Source organism: Suricata suricatta, chromosome 4 (genome assembly GCF_006229205.1).
Source record: "Suricata suricatta isolate VVHF042 chromosome 4, meerkat_22Aug2017_6uvM2_HiC, whole genome shotgun sequence".
NCBI classification, from domain to species: domain Eukaryota; kingdom Metazoa; phylum Chordata; class Mammalia; order Carnivora; family Herpestidae; genus Suricata; species Suricata suricatta.
Genome location: NC_043703.1, coordinates 154,337,666 through 154,355,199, shown reverse-complemented (window position 1 = coordinate 154,355,199; position 17,534 = coordinate 154,337,666). Strand labels below are relative to the sequence as shown.

The following is a 17,534-nucleotide window of genomic DNA, read 5'->3' as shown; positions in this document are numbered from 1 at the left end:
AACATGACCTAATTTTGAGTTTAACTCAGAGATGCTACATGGACCTTCCTGTCGCTAAAAACAAACATATCTCTAACATGTACTGTACCGGACCCTGGGGTATATTTTGCAGTCTATTGCATTTGTGTTCAAAGACTGCTCCTTAGTGATCCCTTCATGGAATTCAAGGTAAAATGTTGAGACTAAATATGCTGGTAAGGTCATGGGGCTTCAGAAAGAGTATTATTCAGATACCAGCAACTTTTAATACAACTGATTTCAGCCATTTGGCAAGATTAAGAGAATCCCTGATAAGTCCACTTCTCTGAATCTCAAATTCTCTAACTCTAAAGAACAGATAAGAGTATTTACTCATTTCTCTCATATAGGTAAATAAGAATATATAAGATAACGATGATGATGTTTGGAGATGAGTCTCAAGATATTCTTAATATCGGATTCATTTTTAAAAAAATAGATTATCCTTTGAATGTGGTAATAAGGACATAAATACCAGTGAGAAAGCAAAGTTTTTAAACGAGAAGGTCAAAGTGAGTTGCTATCAGACTTCCAGGAAACTCTCTCGCAGAGTAGATCATGACGGACGCCTTATTTTACTGGTGTGTGGTCTGCAGGCTGACGCACTTGACTGAGATTAGTGACCCTTACACCCTAGGTCTTCATGATACACCAATTTAGAGTTGGAGCTAAACTTCCATGGCAACTATATTTCTTTGATTTAGTAATGAGTAGTCTCATTCACTCAATCAACAAATATTTGAGCTCCCAATATGTGCACAGTGTACTTAGGGGGATTCTAAAGACCATCCATCCTCCAGAGCTTCTGAATTTTTACAGTAGTGGGGAGACAAGACAGAAGGCAAGACCGTGATGATGATGATGATGATGATGATGATAATGTAATTAAAGCTCAAATGTGTGGGGTGCCTGAGTGGCTCAGTCGGTTAAGTGTCCAGACTTCGGCTCAGGTCATGATCTCACAGTTCGTGGGTTTGAGCTGACAGCTCAGAGCCTGGAGCCTGCTTCGGATTCTGTGTCTCCCTCTCTCTCTGACCCTCCCCTGCTCACACTGCCTCTCTCTGTCTCTCAAAAGTAAATAAAAAACATAAAAAAGAAAATTTTTTTAAAGCTCAAATGTGTGGAATTCGAGCTTTAGTTAAGTTTGAAGGTTCCAGAGAAATGACAGACCAAGTGAGCCTTGAAGGATTAATGGAGAAACTAAGATCTTGTGTGTGTGCTATGTTGTTGATCTAGATACAGAAGAGAGGAGGGCACCTGCCTGCCCGGGCAGAGTATGAGAAAAAGTGAATTAGCTGCACACTGCATTTCCATTTAGATCTGCATTCCTCCAGGGACAGCGAGAGCTGTGATAATTAACGAATACTGTCACGAACCTTGACTATATCCTATGAAGAGAAAAACGCCACACACGTGTGAAGTGAATGACACATCACTCCAGGCATGTTCAAACATGGGGAAAAATCCAAACCGAATCAATCCATTCCAATCCGAACGTATTAACTACCAAATAGCTAGACTGAGGAACACAGTGGAAAGTCTGCATTACCAAGCTGATTAGGACTGGAGGGTGGCTTAAAGTTATCGAGAAATAACCTCCAATGATTTTTAATAGGGAAACCGTTCGGTAGCCAGTCAGATGCTCCCTTACCTGTCTCTGGGGCCAAGTGGCTTTGAGAATGGCTTCCGTCCTAAAGAACACAAGGAGCCTGCCATCCTCCTCAGTCAGGTTAAACGACTGTCCCAAAATCTGCAGCACCTGAATGCGGGGCCTCACGGGCCAGGCGTCATCAGCACAGAAAGGCCGCAGCCACTCCAGCAGGTCCTCCGAGGAGACCAAGTCTTCCCTGAAGGGCAAAACCAAGAGTTAGATAGAAACTCCTAACTCTTCTTTAAAAAGGTTCCAGTAATCCAACATGGTGATTGACCCAAAGATTTGCTTGGTGGGTGACTTGGTTTTGTTCCTATGGAGAAGAGAAACTTAGGTTCTACATGGCTTAACAATGCCATTTAGGTATCTAAAAAAAACTACATAAAATGAATGCAATTTTTACATATTTTACAGTATCATATTGAGTTACACAAAGCAGAGGAAACAATCATGTTCTTAGCTACTCTATTTCTTATGAAAAGTTTAGAAAGAAGTAAGGCTTACTTGTATTAATGCTACTAACAAGTAGGCATCACTCTAAGTAATTTTGTGTAAACAATTACTAGTTGATGGTAACTATGCAAAATCAATATTATACATATTCTTTTTTTAATGTTTTTTTTCCATCTGTAGAGAGAACTGACATATAACATTATATAAGCTTAAGGTGAAAAACAATGATCACACACACACACACACACACACACACACACACACAGTGGAATGATTACTAAAAGTAAGTTAACATCTATTACCGGACTTAGTTACAAAACTTTTTCTCATGATTAGAATTTTTAAGATCTACACTTTTAGTAACCTTCAAATATATAAGAGAGCATTCTTAAGTATAGTCCTTAAGCTGTACATGTACATTCCTTTTCCTAGATGAGGATATAGGCTTTAAGGAAGGGCTGTGATATGCCCACAGACATCTAGAATAGTGCGGTACGACCTCAAAGTCCATGTTCTTTCTACACTTCTCTCTCTGATAGAGTTTCAGTGTGGAGTTAGAGTACCAAGTTTTATACTACCCTGAAGACACACTGTGCATGGATGGTTATTAAAGGCCTCTGAGGTCTGAAAGGCCTCAGAGAAGGGAATATTTGCAAGAGTTTCTATCCAGTGTCTGACTCTCTCCTGTAACCCCAAATGGGCCATCTCGGGGAAACAACTGGCTTGATGAGGACGTCAATGAAGTACTCCTGACTCCCGTTAAGAGGTCTCCTGTGGATACCTCACTCGCACAGGCCCTGGAGAGCAGTGTTGAAGCACTGAGGCACAGAGGTTTTGCCATAATGACATCCTTATGAAGCTCCAGGAATAAGGCACCAAGACCAAGTCCCAAATTCCATGACCTAACAAGACCACAGGATCTTTTTAAAAGTGCTACAGTACCATTGAGTGTTTCTGTTACTATGTGTTCTATAATACACTTGTCAGTACAGTTCCATGGAAATCCAAATTAAAAAACAGTTCATTATTTGTCTTCAGGAATAAAAGAAATTCTAAAATGCCATGGACAAGTGGCTTAAGCATTTTCTTTTTTTCTCTCTCTTTTTTTTTTTTTAGCATTTTCTAAATCCGTGAAGTCATTTGTTTGTTAAACTATGAGTGGCCTTGACATGTGTCAAAAAAGGCAAAATCATGTTACAAGAAAAGTAGACTACCACCAAGATTTCTTGGAAATCTATGTGCAAAGTGAACAGACAGTATCGTTGGGGAAAAAGCATTTTGGGGGAACGTGATGGACCTGGGAGCCCTGGCCCACCATGCGCTAACAACTCTAGATGAAAACCAAGAATGTCATCATTCCCATTTTAGAGTTAAGTAGACATAGGTCCTGAGAGTGTGTCTCTTGGAGTCTGTGAAACCAGGATAACGTATGGAAAGCACTTAACCACAGTACACGGCACAGAGGAAGTAGGTATTAAACGGGAAGTACCACCTGCATAATGATCATTATGATTATTACCAGTATCACGAAAGCAGCAGTTTGAGCATGGTGGCTACAGGGATGAAGAACACAGGAGTCCTGCCTTCAAAGAACTGATACTGTCCAGAGAGATCCTAAAAGGGACGATTATTCAAATCACTAATATATTTAACTATGAACAATCTTTTTGGAGGAAGAGGGAGTAGGGCCAGGGAAGGCTTCACCGAGGTCATGGCATTTGAACAGGATCATAAAGGACAAGTGGGCTGCATGTCAGTGGAAAGATGGGGAAATATCACTGAGATCAAGAGACCAGCAAGAAAAGAGCTAAGAATTTCAAAGGACAGAGCACATTGAGGGAGCGACGAAAGCACAGATGTGAGAGCGCCCTGGCAGCCGGCACAGGCTCTGCCCCCATTCAGTTCCCAGAATCCCTTCTTCCTGACAGTGTGCCGCTGACTGGGAAGTCACTTAATGGCGCAGAGTCTTGGTTCCTTATTTGTAGATTGGACAGAGATACCAACCCCTTCATGAAGCTTTGGGGAATGAAACAATATGTAAATAATAAATTTAAAGCACATAATCCATGACCAGATCTACAACTAAGTGCTTCAATTAGTTGGCAACCATTATTACTGAGGACGTTTGGTCTTGGTGTGGAGTGAGAACTGGAGCTTTTCTGAGCACTGAGGTATCACTGTCATGTTAAGTGACTAGAGAGGTAAATGGGCCAGCCTCACACTCTTTTTGGTGAGGCCGCCAGGGGGTATAATTCAGGAGTCCAAAGCACTATCATATACTAAGAGGCTGATTTTCTGACCCTGTCACCCAAGTGCCAGGTGGGAAGCAAGCAGCTGGACGAGCTGGAAGGGGAAGGAGGGGGGCTCCCGAGTTCTGACAAGAACCCAAGACCTGAACAGGGTGAACAAGAATGGCAACAACAGTAATAACTTATGAAAGTTACTGTGGGCTAAGGATGAAATAATTTCGTTCATGTGTTCTGTTACCGTCTCTGATCTGCAGGTGAAGTTTCATGTCTAAGGATGGAGCCACTACTTGAACTTGGGACTATCTTATGGTCATTATCAATTACTGCATTATGCTACCAAACCAAACAGGGGGTATGTTCCAGAACACTGTGGCAGCTGATTAAAATTATTTAGAGACTGATGTGTTATAGAAAGATTATTATGTTTTCCAACTCAAACCGAGTTCAAGTCCATTTACATTGGAGTTCATTGTGCAGTGAATAACACTTGATATTCTGGAGGAATGTGCTTCACTTTGGGTTCATAGTTCAAACACATAATGAAATCGTGAACACTCATCCCCAGAACAGGCATGCTGTGTTTTGGAAGCACTGCGTTCCTGATGAGCTTCCCCTCAAGAATGCTGGTGTTCGAGAAGAAGACAAAGTAACGGGAGGCAGCTCTATGGGAAAAGCTACCCAGGGACACAGCCTAGATCCTATACCCCAAAGATTTCAGCTGCAAAATGGTTCACATTTTTATTTTTTTTAATTTTTTTAACATATATTTTTGAGAGACAGAGAGAGACAGATCATGAGCAGAGGAGGGATGGAGAGAGGGACACACAGAATCAGAAACAGGCTCCAGGCTCTGAGCTGTCAGCACAAAGCCCGATGTGGGACTCGAACCCACGAACCATGAGATCATGACCTGAGCTGAAGTCAGATGCTCAACCGACTGAGTCACCCAGGTGCCCCCACATTTTAATTTCTATCTGAGTTTTAAAAATCCATAGTCACTCTCATTATGCATCAAATAAACACACATTCCCACATATAGAGAAAGAGCAGGATTTTTGATAAAATGGTAACAAATTGGTAAATCAAGGGGAAGAGTAAGTCAAAGGGAAGTGAGGTATTATTTTTTCTATCCTTGCAACTTTCCTGCAAGTTTGAAATGTTTGAAGAGGTGGGTGAAAAATAACCAGTTATGACTTTTATAATGTAAAAAATAAAAAGACTGAGAAGGAAAAAGATTCCATTTTTAAAGTGTTTTATGAAGGCAAGGGGAGATTTAACGAGTTTAGGAATAAAAGAACATTATTTCAAAACATTTTTACTTTATTATGAAAGTCATACAAATGTTTTTATAAAGTTATAAAGCAGATAAAAACTGCTCATAGTTTCACTGCAAACACATAGACATTTTCTACCTTCTTCTCTATAATGAGGATTTTCTGGGGAGGAGTTTTATGCTGCATAGAGGAACCTACTACTCTATTTAAAGAAAAATTAACCACTAAAGGAAACACACATTCATACAATCAGTTTTGGATCAAAAAATAAGGAGTCTTCTGAAATAGCTCTATTAACGGAGAAAAACAGCAGTGGCGACAAGAATGGCAAAACTATGCTCACCAAACAGTTAGTTCTAGTACGTAATGGAGCATGACGGGATATTCACAGAAGGAAGCGAGATGTCAACCAAATAAAAGCAATTACTGAATCAAAGCAAATAGACAGATTTTGAGAAACCTTAAAAGCTAATCCTTGGTAAAAGAATCTTCAGATTCTGCATGGCATATTCATACAAGGAGAACTCAACCTGGCATTTAAATGGTTAAGGGACATGAAAAGAGACGGTAGAGGCGCCTGGGTGGCTCAGTCGGTTAAGCCTCTGACTTCAGCTCAGGTCAGATCTCACATTCATGGGTTTGAGCCCCACTCGGGCTCTGTGCTGACGGCTAGCTCAGAGCCTGGAGCCTGCTTCCGGTTCTGTGTCTCCTCCTCTCTCTGCCCCTCCCCCTCTCATGCTCTGTCTCTCTCTGTATCAAAAATAAATTAAAAAAATAAAAATAAAAGAGATGGTAAACACTAAAAGCACTTTATATAATCATGATGCGCTGCACAAAATGAAATTACTGTTCTTATTTGACAATGGGGGAAGGAAAGATACTGCATTCCCACAAGAAAAACACAGACCACTGTGATTTCCTGTAAACATAAACGTCACAGAATCTGAATGTGAAGGGAACAGAAAGAAAGTCACTTAGTTGAATCTTCTGTATTCAAGTTGCAAACCGGCAGCCAAATTTTTGTGTTGTCTTGCATGGTATACGTTGGGGTTTCAAAATTTAAACATTTTATAGAAAATCAAGATTTTCCAGCTCCTCTTCCCACTGTCCCGCCAGTTTTACTGAGATATTAGTGACACACAGCACTAAGTCTAAAGTGTAGAGCATAATGATTTGACTTACATATATTGTGAAATGATTATACAATAAGTTAACATCCATCATCTCATTCAGATAAAAAAAAAAAAAACGAGATCTCTTCTAATCTATTCCCCTAATAACCCTGCCCCTCTTGAAAAGCTGAAAGAAAAGGACCCGTGGGCCACTGTTTCCTTTAGACAAGGCCTGTCCCTGTGGGCTCCTGTGCCCCTCGGCCTCCACCACCTCCGACCTCTCCTTAAGCCCAGCGCGCCCTGCTCATGCCCGTTACTTGCCTGGCCTCAGTGGGAAATGAGTGTGCGAACCCTGATCTGTAAAATGCCAGGTGAGATTAAGGAGGGGGCAAGCACGTAAATGTAAGTGAGTGAACGGTGAGACACACCAACACTCATATTCTAAGAGGGTCCCTTGGAACTGACCCACGCACTGCGCACGCTTTGCCCCCCCACACACGGAGCTGGGTGGAGTGGACACTCCCTGGCGTGGTACCTTCTGTTTGTCAGCTCCTGTGAAGTAACTGGGGCCCCTGGCAAGGAACAGGAGAAAACTGCAAACAAATGAACGCAGGATACATCAACGGTACTGCAGGAGTGTAGAAAGTGTGACTGTCTTCAAATAATTAACATAATCCGATCCTAGGAAAAGAAAAATTCCTACAAAGGAAATAATTCTGATGTGCACACAATTCCAGTCTCAAGTCTTAACTTTTGACCAATGCTAAGAACCTCTTTGTGGCTGCTCTTGAATGTATGCCAACCTAGCATCTCCTCCTGAGGTTCATTATCTACAAAAGCCTGGGCACATCTCACTGGAATAAGGCAGGAATGATAGCTATTAAGTAGTAAATGGGGCCTGAGGCGGCCCCAAGAAATACTGCGGTGGTGGAGGGGACCCGCCAACCCGCCCGGGGACCGTACGGAGCAGGGCTCAGGATCACAGCACACAGGGCTCAGACCCGTGGGCACTCAGAGGACATCTGATCATTTATTCTGTCCCAGAGCATGAAGACTAAGAAGAAATCAGATCCTACTTGCTTTAGTGGGCTTGCTTTCTTTCTTTCTTCTTTTATTTTCTGTACTTAAAGAATACTGTGAAATCCCTAGGTAATACCAAAAAGCTCAACGCAGTGTGAATGATCTGACACTGTTGAATATACATGAAGTTTTTAGATGGCTGAAGCTGGACTGGGATTAAGGAGCAATTTAAACAAACAAATAAAAACTTCTAACGTCCTCAATAGTTTAAGAGGAAATCTTTCTTCCTTTTTGAATAGCGCACAGAGGAATTCCTTGTTAATTATCTGTTTTCTGAGTGGATTTACTTCTGCACATCTTTTTGAGAATCACTAATATGCCAGTTCACAGTCGTGGGTCATTCCTGTTAGGAAACTGTTTGAAGGTGTATCAAGGCCAGGAACAGAAGAGGGAATGAGGCCAGGGCAGAGAGGAGGAGACAGAGGAGGAGAGAAAACTTGGCCTGAAGACTTTGGGGCATGAAGGTCAGTTCGTGGATGGGGGAGCACCTGGGAGCGGGTTACAAATGCAGAATTTCGGGCCCCACCCAGACCTACCTAGTAAAATCTGTATTTTGCTAAGACCCCCGGGCAATTCCTGTGCACAATCGAATCTGAGCAGTGCTCCCTCATTGACTGTCCATGGCAGGCTCTTTAATGTCAGAAGCAGATGAGATATGGGGACGGAAATTCATAGCATGTCCTCAGCTGGGTAACCGCGGACAAATAATAAAGCCCATCTGAGCATCGTTTCCTAACCTATAAAATGGAGACAATAAGAATAGGGTAGTTGTGAGGGTTCGGTAAGTTGTTGAATAGCACTGGGTGACAGATGCTTGCTACTTTATTTTTTGTTTTTAAATGCATGATGATATTTTCTTAATTCCAGATTTAACAAATATATTGCTTTAGAAAAATACTATTTTAGCTACTGGAGGTTTTTAAGTCCATTTTTTCTTAAGCAAACTAATCAATGAATTCTTAACGCAAACAGATTTGGACTGTATTCTTAAAATATGTTACAGGCATACATAAAAAATGGGAGAAAACATGCTCATAAATTTAGTGTTCATGAGCCTCTCAGTAATTAATTACCCTCATCTTGTTTTCAATTGTAGAGGTTATGTAAGATTTCTGACACTGTTTCAGATTCTTACAGTACTTGGCCCTGATGTCCGGAGGCAAGAATGTGGGTAAACTGGAAAGGAAGTCTGTCTGTCTAGACCCTCCGCCGGGGGCCTGTCCGGGTGTGGTGGCCATGGCGGCTGGCACTCGGCACAGGGAAGAGAGCGAGGGGAGAGGGCTTTATGAATGGGGCAGAAGCTGCGGTTCAATGGCAAACCACACCTGGACCAGTACAAGAAGTCAATGGAGGGTGTACCCATAAGGGCATGAGCTGTCTAAAAATCAGGCACAAAACCAAACACTGGTAGCAGCCATGACTCACCGTATGCAGTGTGCCTGGCAGGGACACTATGGGCGGGGAGGGTGCCTAACCGAAGAGCGTGCGAGTATGTGTGACGAAGGCCAGTGCGCACAGCGGAGGCGACCTGCTCTCCAAACACGCCAGGGAGGGCAGTGGAGGCGCAGGTCGGGGGCCGGGACTGGGGGAGGCTGGGCATGTCCCCGCGGGAGAGGATGACACACAGGCCTGGCGTGGCCTCCCAGAGGTCAGGCAGTCAGGTCAGGCTAAGTGAGGAGTGACAAAGAGGGTTACTTTAAAAGGGCCTGGGTCCCCATGTCACTCCAAAGACCCCACCAAGAGCTCCCTGAAAGGGAGAGGGACTCCCCCACAGGACGCTGCCAGGCATAGTTTTGGGAAGAGAAATCGAAGCCAAGGATTTTGGTTTAACTGTGTGGATTCAAAAACTACTTGTCAGGAATAAAAGTTATGACTTTGTCTCTCTTCCTCTTTGTCTTTAAGCAAACAAAAAAACAATGTTCACTGAAGTTTTTCTGTTAAGAAGACTTATTCTATGTCTTTCGAATAAAAAAGTAACATCTTGTTCTGTTTCTCCATTATCCAATGTCTTCCTCTTTGGAAATCAAAGTTTAAAAAAAAAAAAAAAAAAAACCAGTCTGTGTGCTAGAAACCCAAGTTGGATTCATCTGTCTATGTGGCTGGAAATGCGCTAAGAAAAATACTGCGTCTCGTCTTGCTGAGCCGTGTCCCCTGGAAGGGGCTTAGTGCCCGTTCAGACCCCTGTCATCCTGCAAGGCCGGGCTCCAGGTCGCATTCCCAGGGCGGCCGGCAGGGACCCGGGGGATGGGCAGGCGCGGGGCGCACATCTGGAAGGGGCTGAGGGTCCCCCACGAGTGTGCAGCGGCTCGGGTCGTTTCTTCAGCCCGGAGCACCGTCACCCTCCTCCTGGCCCTCACAGCCTCACGCTTCCTAGCCCGGGCCCCACGCAGCCCCTTGTATACCCTGCCTTGACGTCCCCGGGCAGAACCACCGCTCCCTCCACTGTGCCATCTGTCCAGCACTGAGTGGGGTCTAGAGCGCTGGGAGGGGAGGGGGGAGGCTCGTCGCCCTGCGAGCCTCTGGGCCAATGGGCCTGGAGGTCATTTCTTCCCTGTATCTCCTCCTGGTGACTCAGTGCAGCGTGCACGTGGAGGTCATCTCATTTCTCTTTAGAACGGGAGGTAAGCCAGCCACTGCTGTAGCTTCCTTCTCACTTCAAGCCCCACGAGCAAGGCAAAGGGCTGAGCCGCTAGAGGGGCCCTGACTGCAGTGCTTTCCCGGATTTCCCGTATTCGCCCACAGGGCTCACCCTCTGTTCTTCCGCTCAAACCTCGGGCACAAAGCGATCGTGCAAACAGGCTACAAGGGCATCTGAGTGCTAAATTACAACTCCGAGTCCAGCTGGGATCCTGGTTCCGTTCCCCGGGCCTATGACTCGGGGCAAGGCCTCCTCTGAAAATGGCCATGGCGTATGCAACCATCAGAGATAATACTCAGGAAATCTATAAAGACAGCTGGGAGGACGCACAGCAGCAAGTAAATTAAAAAGAATGTGAAGGGTTTCTACGTTTTGATTGAAGCTATATAAAAATATATCTGCACCTGCACAATAGCTAGAAGGCAACATACCGATCAAACATTATATTACTGAATGAACCATGAGGAGTGTTGCAAATATTTCTTCATTGCTATCATTGTATCATACTTCCTATTAAAAACAGAAAACTGAGCGGTGCCTGGGTAGCTCAGTCGGTCAGGCATCTGACTCTTGATCTCGGTTCAGGTTTTAATTTCAGAATTGTGAGTTCAAGCCCCACATTGGGAAGCTGGAAGGAGACAGGGAGGGAAGGACGGGAGGGAGGGAGGAAGGGAAGGAAGGAAGGAAGGAGAAAAAAGACCACTGGGGCCAGGCATGATATATCAGACATAGAAAAGACACCTGTAAACTCTGTGAATGTAGAACCACCAACTTGTGCTGTTAACCCTATCACTGCCACTGAACCTGAATGAAAAATTCTTTCTAAAAATGGCATTAGAGACACACACCTTTCTAGACTTATAAAACCTGTGCACTCATAGTCCTCTCATAAGACAGACTTAACATTTAGAAAGCTCTAAGAAATACATACATATGTTCTAGAAATTTTCCACACTTAACTCGGTCCAGCGAACCTCTTAGAGATATGAATCCCTCTCTCCTAAGAAGCTCAAAGCAGCCTCCCCTCCTGGCCTCCCTCAGGAGGAGGTGAGAAGAGACCACGCTCTCCCGGTGGACGGGGCTCTGGAGGGAAGGGGGTGTCCCGCTCGAGCGGACGGGATGAGGGGGCAGCTGAGACACTCAGACGCACAGCCTCGTTAGTGACGCACAGAACCCTCAGCCCTTCCTTCCAAGACCCCCGGCAGACTGCTTCGTCTTGGCAGGTTCATCAGCACGGATATCCACAGGAAATCTAGGATCCTGAGGAGCACCACCAAGTGAGACACACGAGCTGCTCTAGGCTCACCCCTTGTCCACGCTGGCACGGACGGCTGCGACAACACCTTCCAGGACCTGGAGGGGGTCCCTTGGCCCACCAAGCTCAGCGTCACCTCTGCTGTGAAGGGAGAGAGAGAGATTACCCATTCATACGAGGGCTCCGGGCTCAGAAAGCAGTGTGGCATCCGTGCCCAGAAGAGCCGGCAGCCACACGAATACGCGGTATACGTGGCCAGTGAGGGCACTGAGTGTCACACGACGTGCCCGAGGTGCAGAAACATAGTCCCATATGCCCTTGCTTTCCTGGCAAGAAGATAAACTCTCCTTGCATTCTGTCAGCCAAAAAACATTCCGTGGACGTTATACATGTGAGCTATTTTAAGCATTAAATACATAATCATCTAAATTCTCCAGCTGGACTTAAAAAAAAAACCCTAATATTTACATGATACTTAGGAGGTACAAGGCACTGTTGAGTGCTGTACATGCACCTACCATTCAACTCCCAGGAGCCCACAAGATGGGAGGCATTATTACACCCGTTACATAGATGAGTATGTCTGGGACTCTAGCAAATTTTGAAAAAAAGCCAGACGACAACAAGACAGAAGACAAGAAGTTTAGGTGAGCTTTCTGAATAATTTCAGTGCTAGGATTTAAATCAACTGCTGGATTCAGTTCTTTACATGCCTTTGTGATTTCCTATCTACAAAATTCTACCAACTTTCTAAAAGGTGAACATTATGAATGTTGTCAATAGCAATTTCTTTTCCTTTGAAAAGGAAGTAGCTGAACTCCTGAGGTTCCCTCCTCCCACTGCTGAGAGACTTAATTCGCATTTATTGAATGTCTTCTGTGTGCTAAGCATAACATTTATTAGGTAAGAACCAAATCTTACTAAGTGGAGCTTGGCACAGGGAAGGAGAGAGAAGTATGATTTATGTCAGAATTTTATAAATGTAAAAATACCACATCATATTTTATTTTAATGATTTACAAAAATGTGCAGTTTTTAGGAAATAAATTCTTCAAGGCAAAAAATTTTCAAAATGTTTGTTTTTGTGAGTTTCATCTAAATTTTGATTTAAGAAACACTAAAAAGATAGCTATGAATCAAAAGGTGCAAAATGTAACCGTAAGTATCTGTTGTCATTGAAAAAGAGGAAAGGCGCCCCTGGGTGGCTCAGTCAGCTGAGCATCCGACTTCAGCTCAGTCTGACGATCTGTTTGTGGGTTCGAGCCCCCTGTTGGGCTCTGTGCTGACAGCTCAGAGCCTGGAGCCTGCTTCGGATTCTATGTCTCCATCTCTCTCTGCCCCTCCCCTGCTTGAGAGCTGTCTCTCTCTCTCTCAAAAATAAATAAACATTAACAAGAAAAGAGGAATGTGGGTGGGTGTTCTAACTACCACCACCACACAACATAATAAGCCAGTAACAGAACACTGCATTATTAATTTGACGGGTTATTTCTTTAAAAAATATATGATATTTTATTTCTCTATCTCTGTCTCTCCCTCTCTCTAAAATTACCAGATACCTCAGATCATTAAGGTGAAAACTGTATGAGGCTGGGGTAATTAAACTGATAAAGGCTCATTTGATTTCAGTTCAGCTGTGGAAAACTGACATGCATTTAATCAAAAAGTTCCCCAAGAGCAATGCGGAATCACAAAGAATGCTTAAAAGGAGACTACATTAAACACAACCAAGGCTGCCAGCCTAGCTGCATTCTTCACAGAAGCACTCATGCCTCACTCTCCTCTTAGCTTAACTTTCCCCCTTTTCTACCTCTTCCGGGTGCATTCTGACATAAAGCTAGAATTTCTCAGGTGTTGGTTTCATGCCATTAACTGCATGTAAATAAAACTCTAAGGCACTTAACAGATGTCTAACTTGTTCGGTTTATGATTAACCTTGTCTTGTGTGTACTTCCAGAGAGGCTTCTGGGAACCGTTTTGCAGCCTCTACTACGAAGCGTCAGTAGGAAAGTCAGATCCGTACATCCACCTGGGGTCACATGATGACCTTACACTCAGCTACCTGCTAATTTTGGCCTTTCCCTTATTTCAAGAATTATTTGGGGATGGGGATGGGGGGTGGTGGCAAGAGGGTCTAACCGGAAGTTGGTTTTAGGGTGAGTTGCACACAATACCAACGGAGAAACATGTTCATGGTTCTCCATTCTCAAGGTGCTTTAAGACACGAGACTTTGAGAAATCTGGTGATACTCTCTCACTTTTATGAAGTACTTGACAGTGTATAAACTGCCTTTACACACATGCTAGCGTTTTTCCTTCCTGACTGAAACAAGCACCATTGCTGGCAGACGATCACCGCGGGTTTCCGGGGACTCTCTGCTGGCTTACCTCAGGGCAGACACTATCTTCCCCACCGCGTCCTGAACCACGTCCTTGGGCGAGACGTCAAGAGGGCCCACGGCCACCTGCAGCAGCTGCTGAACCGTTCTCAGAGGCAGGCCATCCAGACACATGGCCACAGCTTGCTCACGAACTCTCCCTTCGTCCGATCGGGACAGATCATACAGGTGACTGTATTTCCGCAGCGCTTCCTGAAAAGATACGGACGCGACACCTCGACATCAGATAGAAGTAAGGCGTGCCTACGTGCACAGAGTGAAGCGTCTTTAGAAGACTCCCAAGCCCAAGACCCTAGAACACAAACACCACAATGAAGGAGAGGTGGTGGTTTGTAAAAGCCTGGGCCGCAGGGACACCAGAATGGAGGACAGACAAATCCTTGTTTTTTCCCATTTATTAGCTCGTGAGCCTCCAGTACCTGCAAAATGAGGATGAGGCAGAGACTCTTGTGACCAGAGGGTGTTGAAAACGCTGCCTGAGATCATATAAAAGCTAGGCTTTCAGCACAATGTCAGGCAGAAAGTAAAGCTCATGAAGTCTGAGTTTCTTTATTATCATTACTGTAATTATTATTCTAACCACGTAACTGCTCTGATCTGCACAAACCCAGGTAGTATACGAGTGATACCTAATTAGCGCATAGTGAGCCTGCAAGGAGTTTTCATTAGCTCCATTTTACCAAAACGTATACTGAAAACCAGAGATGTTACGTAACATGCCCAAAGACACAATGGGGACGTTCGGGGGAACCAGGGTCAGAATATAAAACACTACATCTCCTGGCCCCCGCGCCACACAGCCTGCCCCTCTTCGGTAAGATCTGTAAAAAGTAATGTGACAACAAATAATTTATAAAATGGGCCTACTACTTTTCATCACACCAAATATGGTCACTTAGCATCTAGAATGCTTTCCAGGTTCTTTATACGCTTCTCGGGTCATCTAGAAGGTACTGTTTTCAGAACTACCATGTAAAAACGCAAATGTTAACTGGATAGCTGATGATACTGAAGAATTACTGTTCATGTTTTGGTTGTAACAATGTAGTGGTTGTGTTAACATGTATCCTTTGAGAAAAGGATACAGAAATATTTAGGGATAAAATAAAAAGATGACGGATTTTCTGGAAAATAACCCACAGGCGCAGGGGGAGGGCTGGTGGGGTTGGCCTGAGAGGTCGGGTCCCGTTCTGATGACTCCTGATGCTGGGAGTTGGGCACATGACATTTTGTTTTACTCTTCTCCCCACTGTGAGGCTTCTGATAAGAGAAAACGCCCGTGAGTTCAACGGAACAGTTACTCGGGTCCCTACTGAGCAAGAGGGAATGGAGAGGTCACAGGATAAAAACCTCTAGTTTGGACTGTGCTGACGTAGGGTACGGGGGACCTTCTTTCACTGGGGGTACAATTAGAGAGGTTAAAGTTAAGGCCTGAACTTACAATGGACAAAGGTTTGGGGCTAACGATGATTTCCAGTGTTTGCTATGAAAGGCGCTCCAATAAAATCAAATAAGGTCCAATTTAGGAACCAGAAGAGCCTCCTCTTCCAGACCATCCGTCGTCTGATTGAACAGCGTTAGTGGGCAGTCATCTGGTACCTTTAAATCTTAGCCTAGCAGCAACAAATGGCTGTTTTTGTTAATAACCCCCTTGGCCCCATATCCATTATTCAAGTCACTGAAAGATGACACTTGTTCCAAGGACGGCAATGACAATCCTCCAGATTTGAATATAGCATATTAATTAAAAAAATAAGCAAGACAAGTATTTAAATTTTTTATACTAATCAGTATAATCATTTTTACTTGGAAGAATTCAAATTTTACCCTAGTTTTTATAATCATGGATGACAGTACTGTACATGTCAGTAGGATAAAATCAAGATTGGTAAAGCAATTTGTTCCCTGCAGAGGCTTCTATGTGGCTTGTACGTCACTCAATGTTCTTCATTAGACAGTCTAATAGCACTGAAAAATACGAAATGAAATACAACTGCTATCAAACTTTTGAATTCTTCTCATTATCTTTTCCACGAGGGTTTGCATTTATGCGTCTCATATACATTTTGAAGTCTTTCATTTGTTCATTATCTGAACTGCTCTCCACTGACCGATCTTTCTAGTCAGGAATATTTCTTTACAAGCCAAGAATACAATTCAGTCAATACGTAAGGTTTAAGAAAAATAAAAGAGGAGATTAGTGGCCACTTACAGGTTCATTTACCGTAACGTTAACAGGGCAAATGCAATATTACTTGTATGTCTCAACACTGTTTTCACCTATATGAGACCATTTACTTATTGATCTGTCAGCTTCTCAGTTACGGAAAAGAGGAGCTTCAACTCCCTTGGCTGTAACAATACAGAAGAAAAACTGGAAGCGCTCCAAAGGGTTTCCCTGTGCTGCCCTAGCCCTGTCCTAACTGCCTCAAGAGTCATCACAGGCAGCGGCTCCGGACTCTCGTGAGAGTATTTTCTGAGACACGGTGAGGGACTCAACTAGAAACCAAGTAGGAACAATTTTATTGGCCAAAAAATGCATGTCAATAAAATTATACTGGAACCAGAAAACATAAACAGAATAGGAGCATATAGTTTTAAAAAATAGGAAGCAGCCATGGATGGCACTTTCCGGATTTTTCTGAAAATTAGGGGGAAAAATCTATCATTTTTCAGTAGGAGAGCAAAACACCTACCAGCTAGAAGTAGGGCTTGCAGACCACCGTCCTTGTCATTTCTTAGCCTCAGTGACCACTCCCCCCCCAGGCACCCATCCTGGGCTCAACTCAGGCACCCCAGCCCCCACCCTGCCCATCCTTGTCCCTCAATGCTGGGAAGTGGCCCCGAATCCTCTTCAAAGAACTGCAAACCTGCAAATGGGAGGCCACAATCAAGAGGTAGTGAAGAGGCTAAAGGATAAAGGGTTGAAGGACTTTTCAAGGACATCTGCAAGACTGAAAACCCTACCCAAACCACTAATACGGCTCTACAGGATGAAGGTGAGCACGCACCGAGGTTATCTGAGGGAGCGTGCGTGGGCAAGAAGTTTCCACTTCATTACCTGCTCACTAGTCCTCAGAGAAACCAGGAAGGCATGGTTGAGGGTTTCCAGGTGAGCAAGCGATTTCTCCAGATGATCCTGGGCGTCTGCATAGGTGACGTTAGAGTCACTAGCTTCTTGAATGTCGTCTTCCGAATTTCTTTTCCGCGGCTTCTCAATAAAATGTTGGACTGTCTGAATGGCCTTTCTAGTCATCTCCTTTCGTGCTTCCACGGACAGCTTCAACACAAGAAGGTATTGAGCAGCAGTGAGACACACCGGCCCCGTGTTATTAGAGACGTTATGTTTAATAAAGTATTAGCGAGGCAGAGAGAACAAGAGTGAGACATTAATAAGCAACTTTA

General features: G+C 43.9%; 1 protein-coding gene across 6 annotated transcripts in view; it reads right to left on the bottom strand.

The window, feature by feature from the left end:
- NBAS (neuroblastoma amplified sequence) overlaps positions 1 to 17,534 on the bottom strand; it is a 315,339-nt gene that overhangs the window by 36,388 nt on the left and 261,417 nt on the right. For 4 of the 6 annotated variants that reach the window (XM_029938273.1, XM_029938275.1, XM_029938278.1 and 1 more), the window contains 4 exons: positions 17,191 to 17,409; positions 14,119 to 14,321; positions 11,782 to 11,871; positions 1,670 to 1,865 (listed from right to left, as the gene is read on the bottom strand). In XM_029938273.1, coding sequence (XP_029794133.1) covers positions 1,670 to 1,865; positions 11,782 to 11,871; positions 14,119 to 14,321; positions 17,191 to 17,409 — 708 coding nt within the window. The remainder of the gene's footprint in view (positions 1 to 1,669; positions 1,866 to 11,781; positions 11,872 to 14,118; positions 14,322 to 17,190; positions 17,410 to 17,534) is intronic. The other 2 variants (XM_029938274.1, XM_029938276.1) reach the window with 2 other exon arrangements.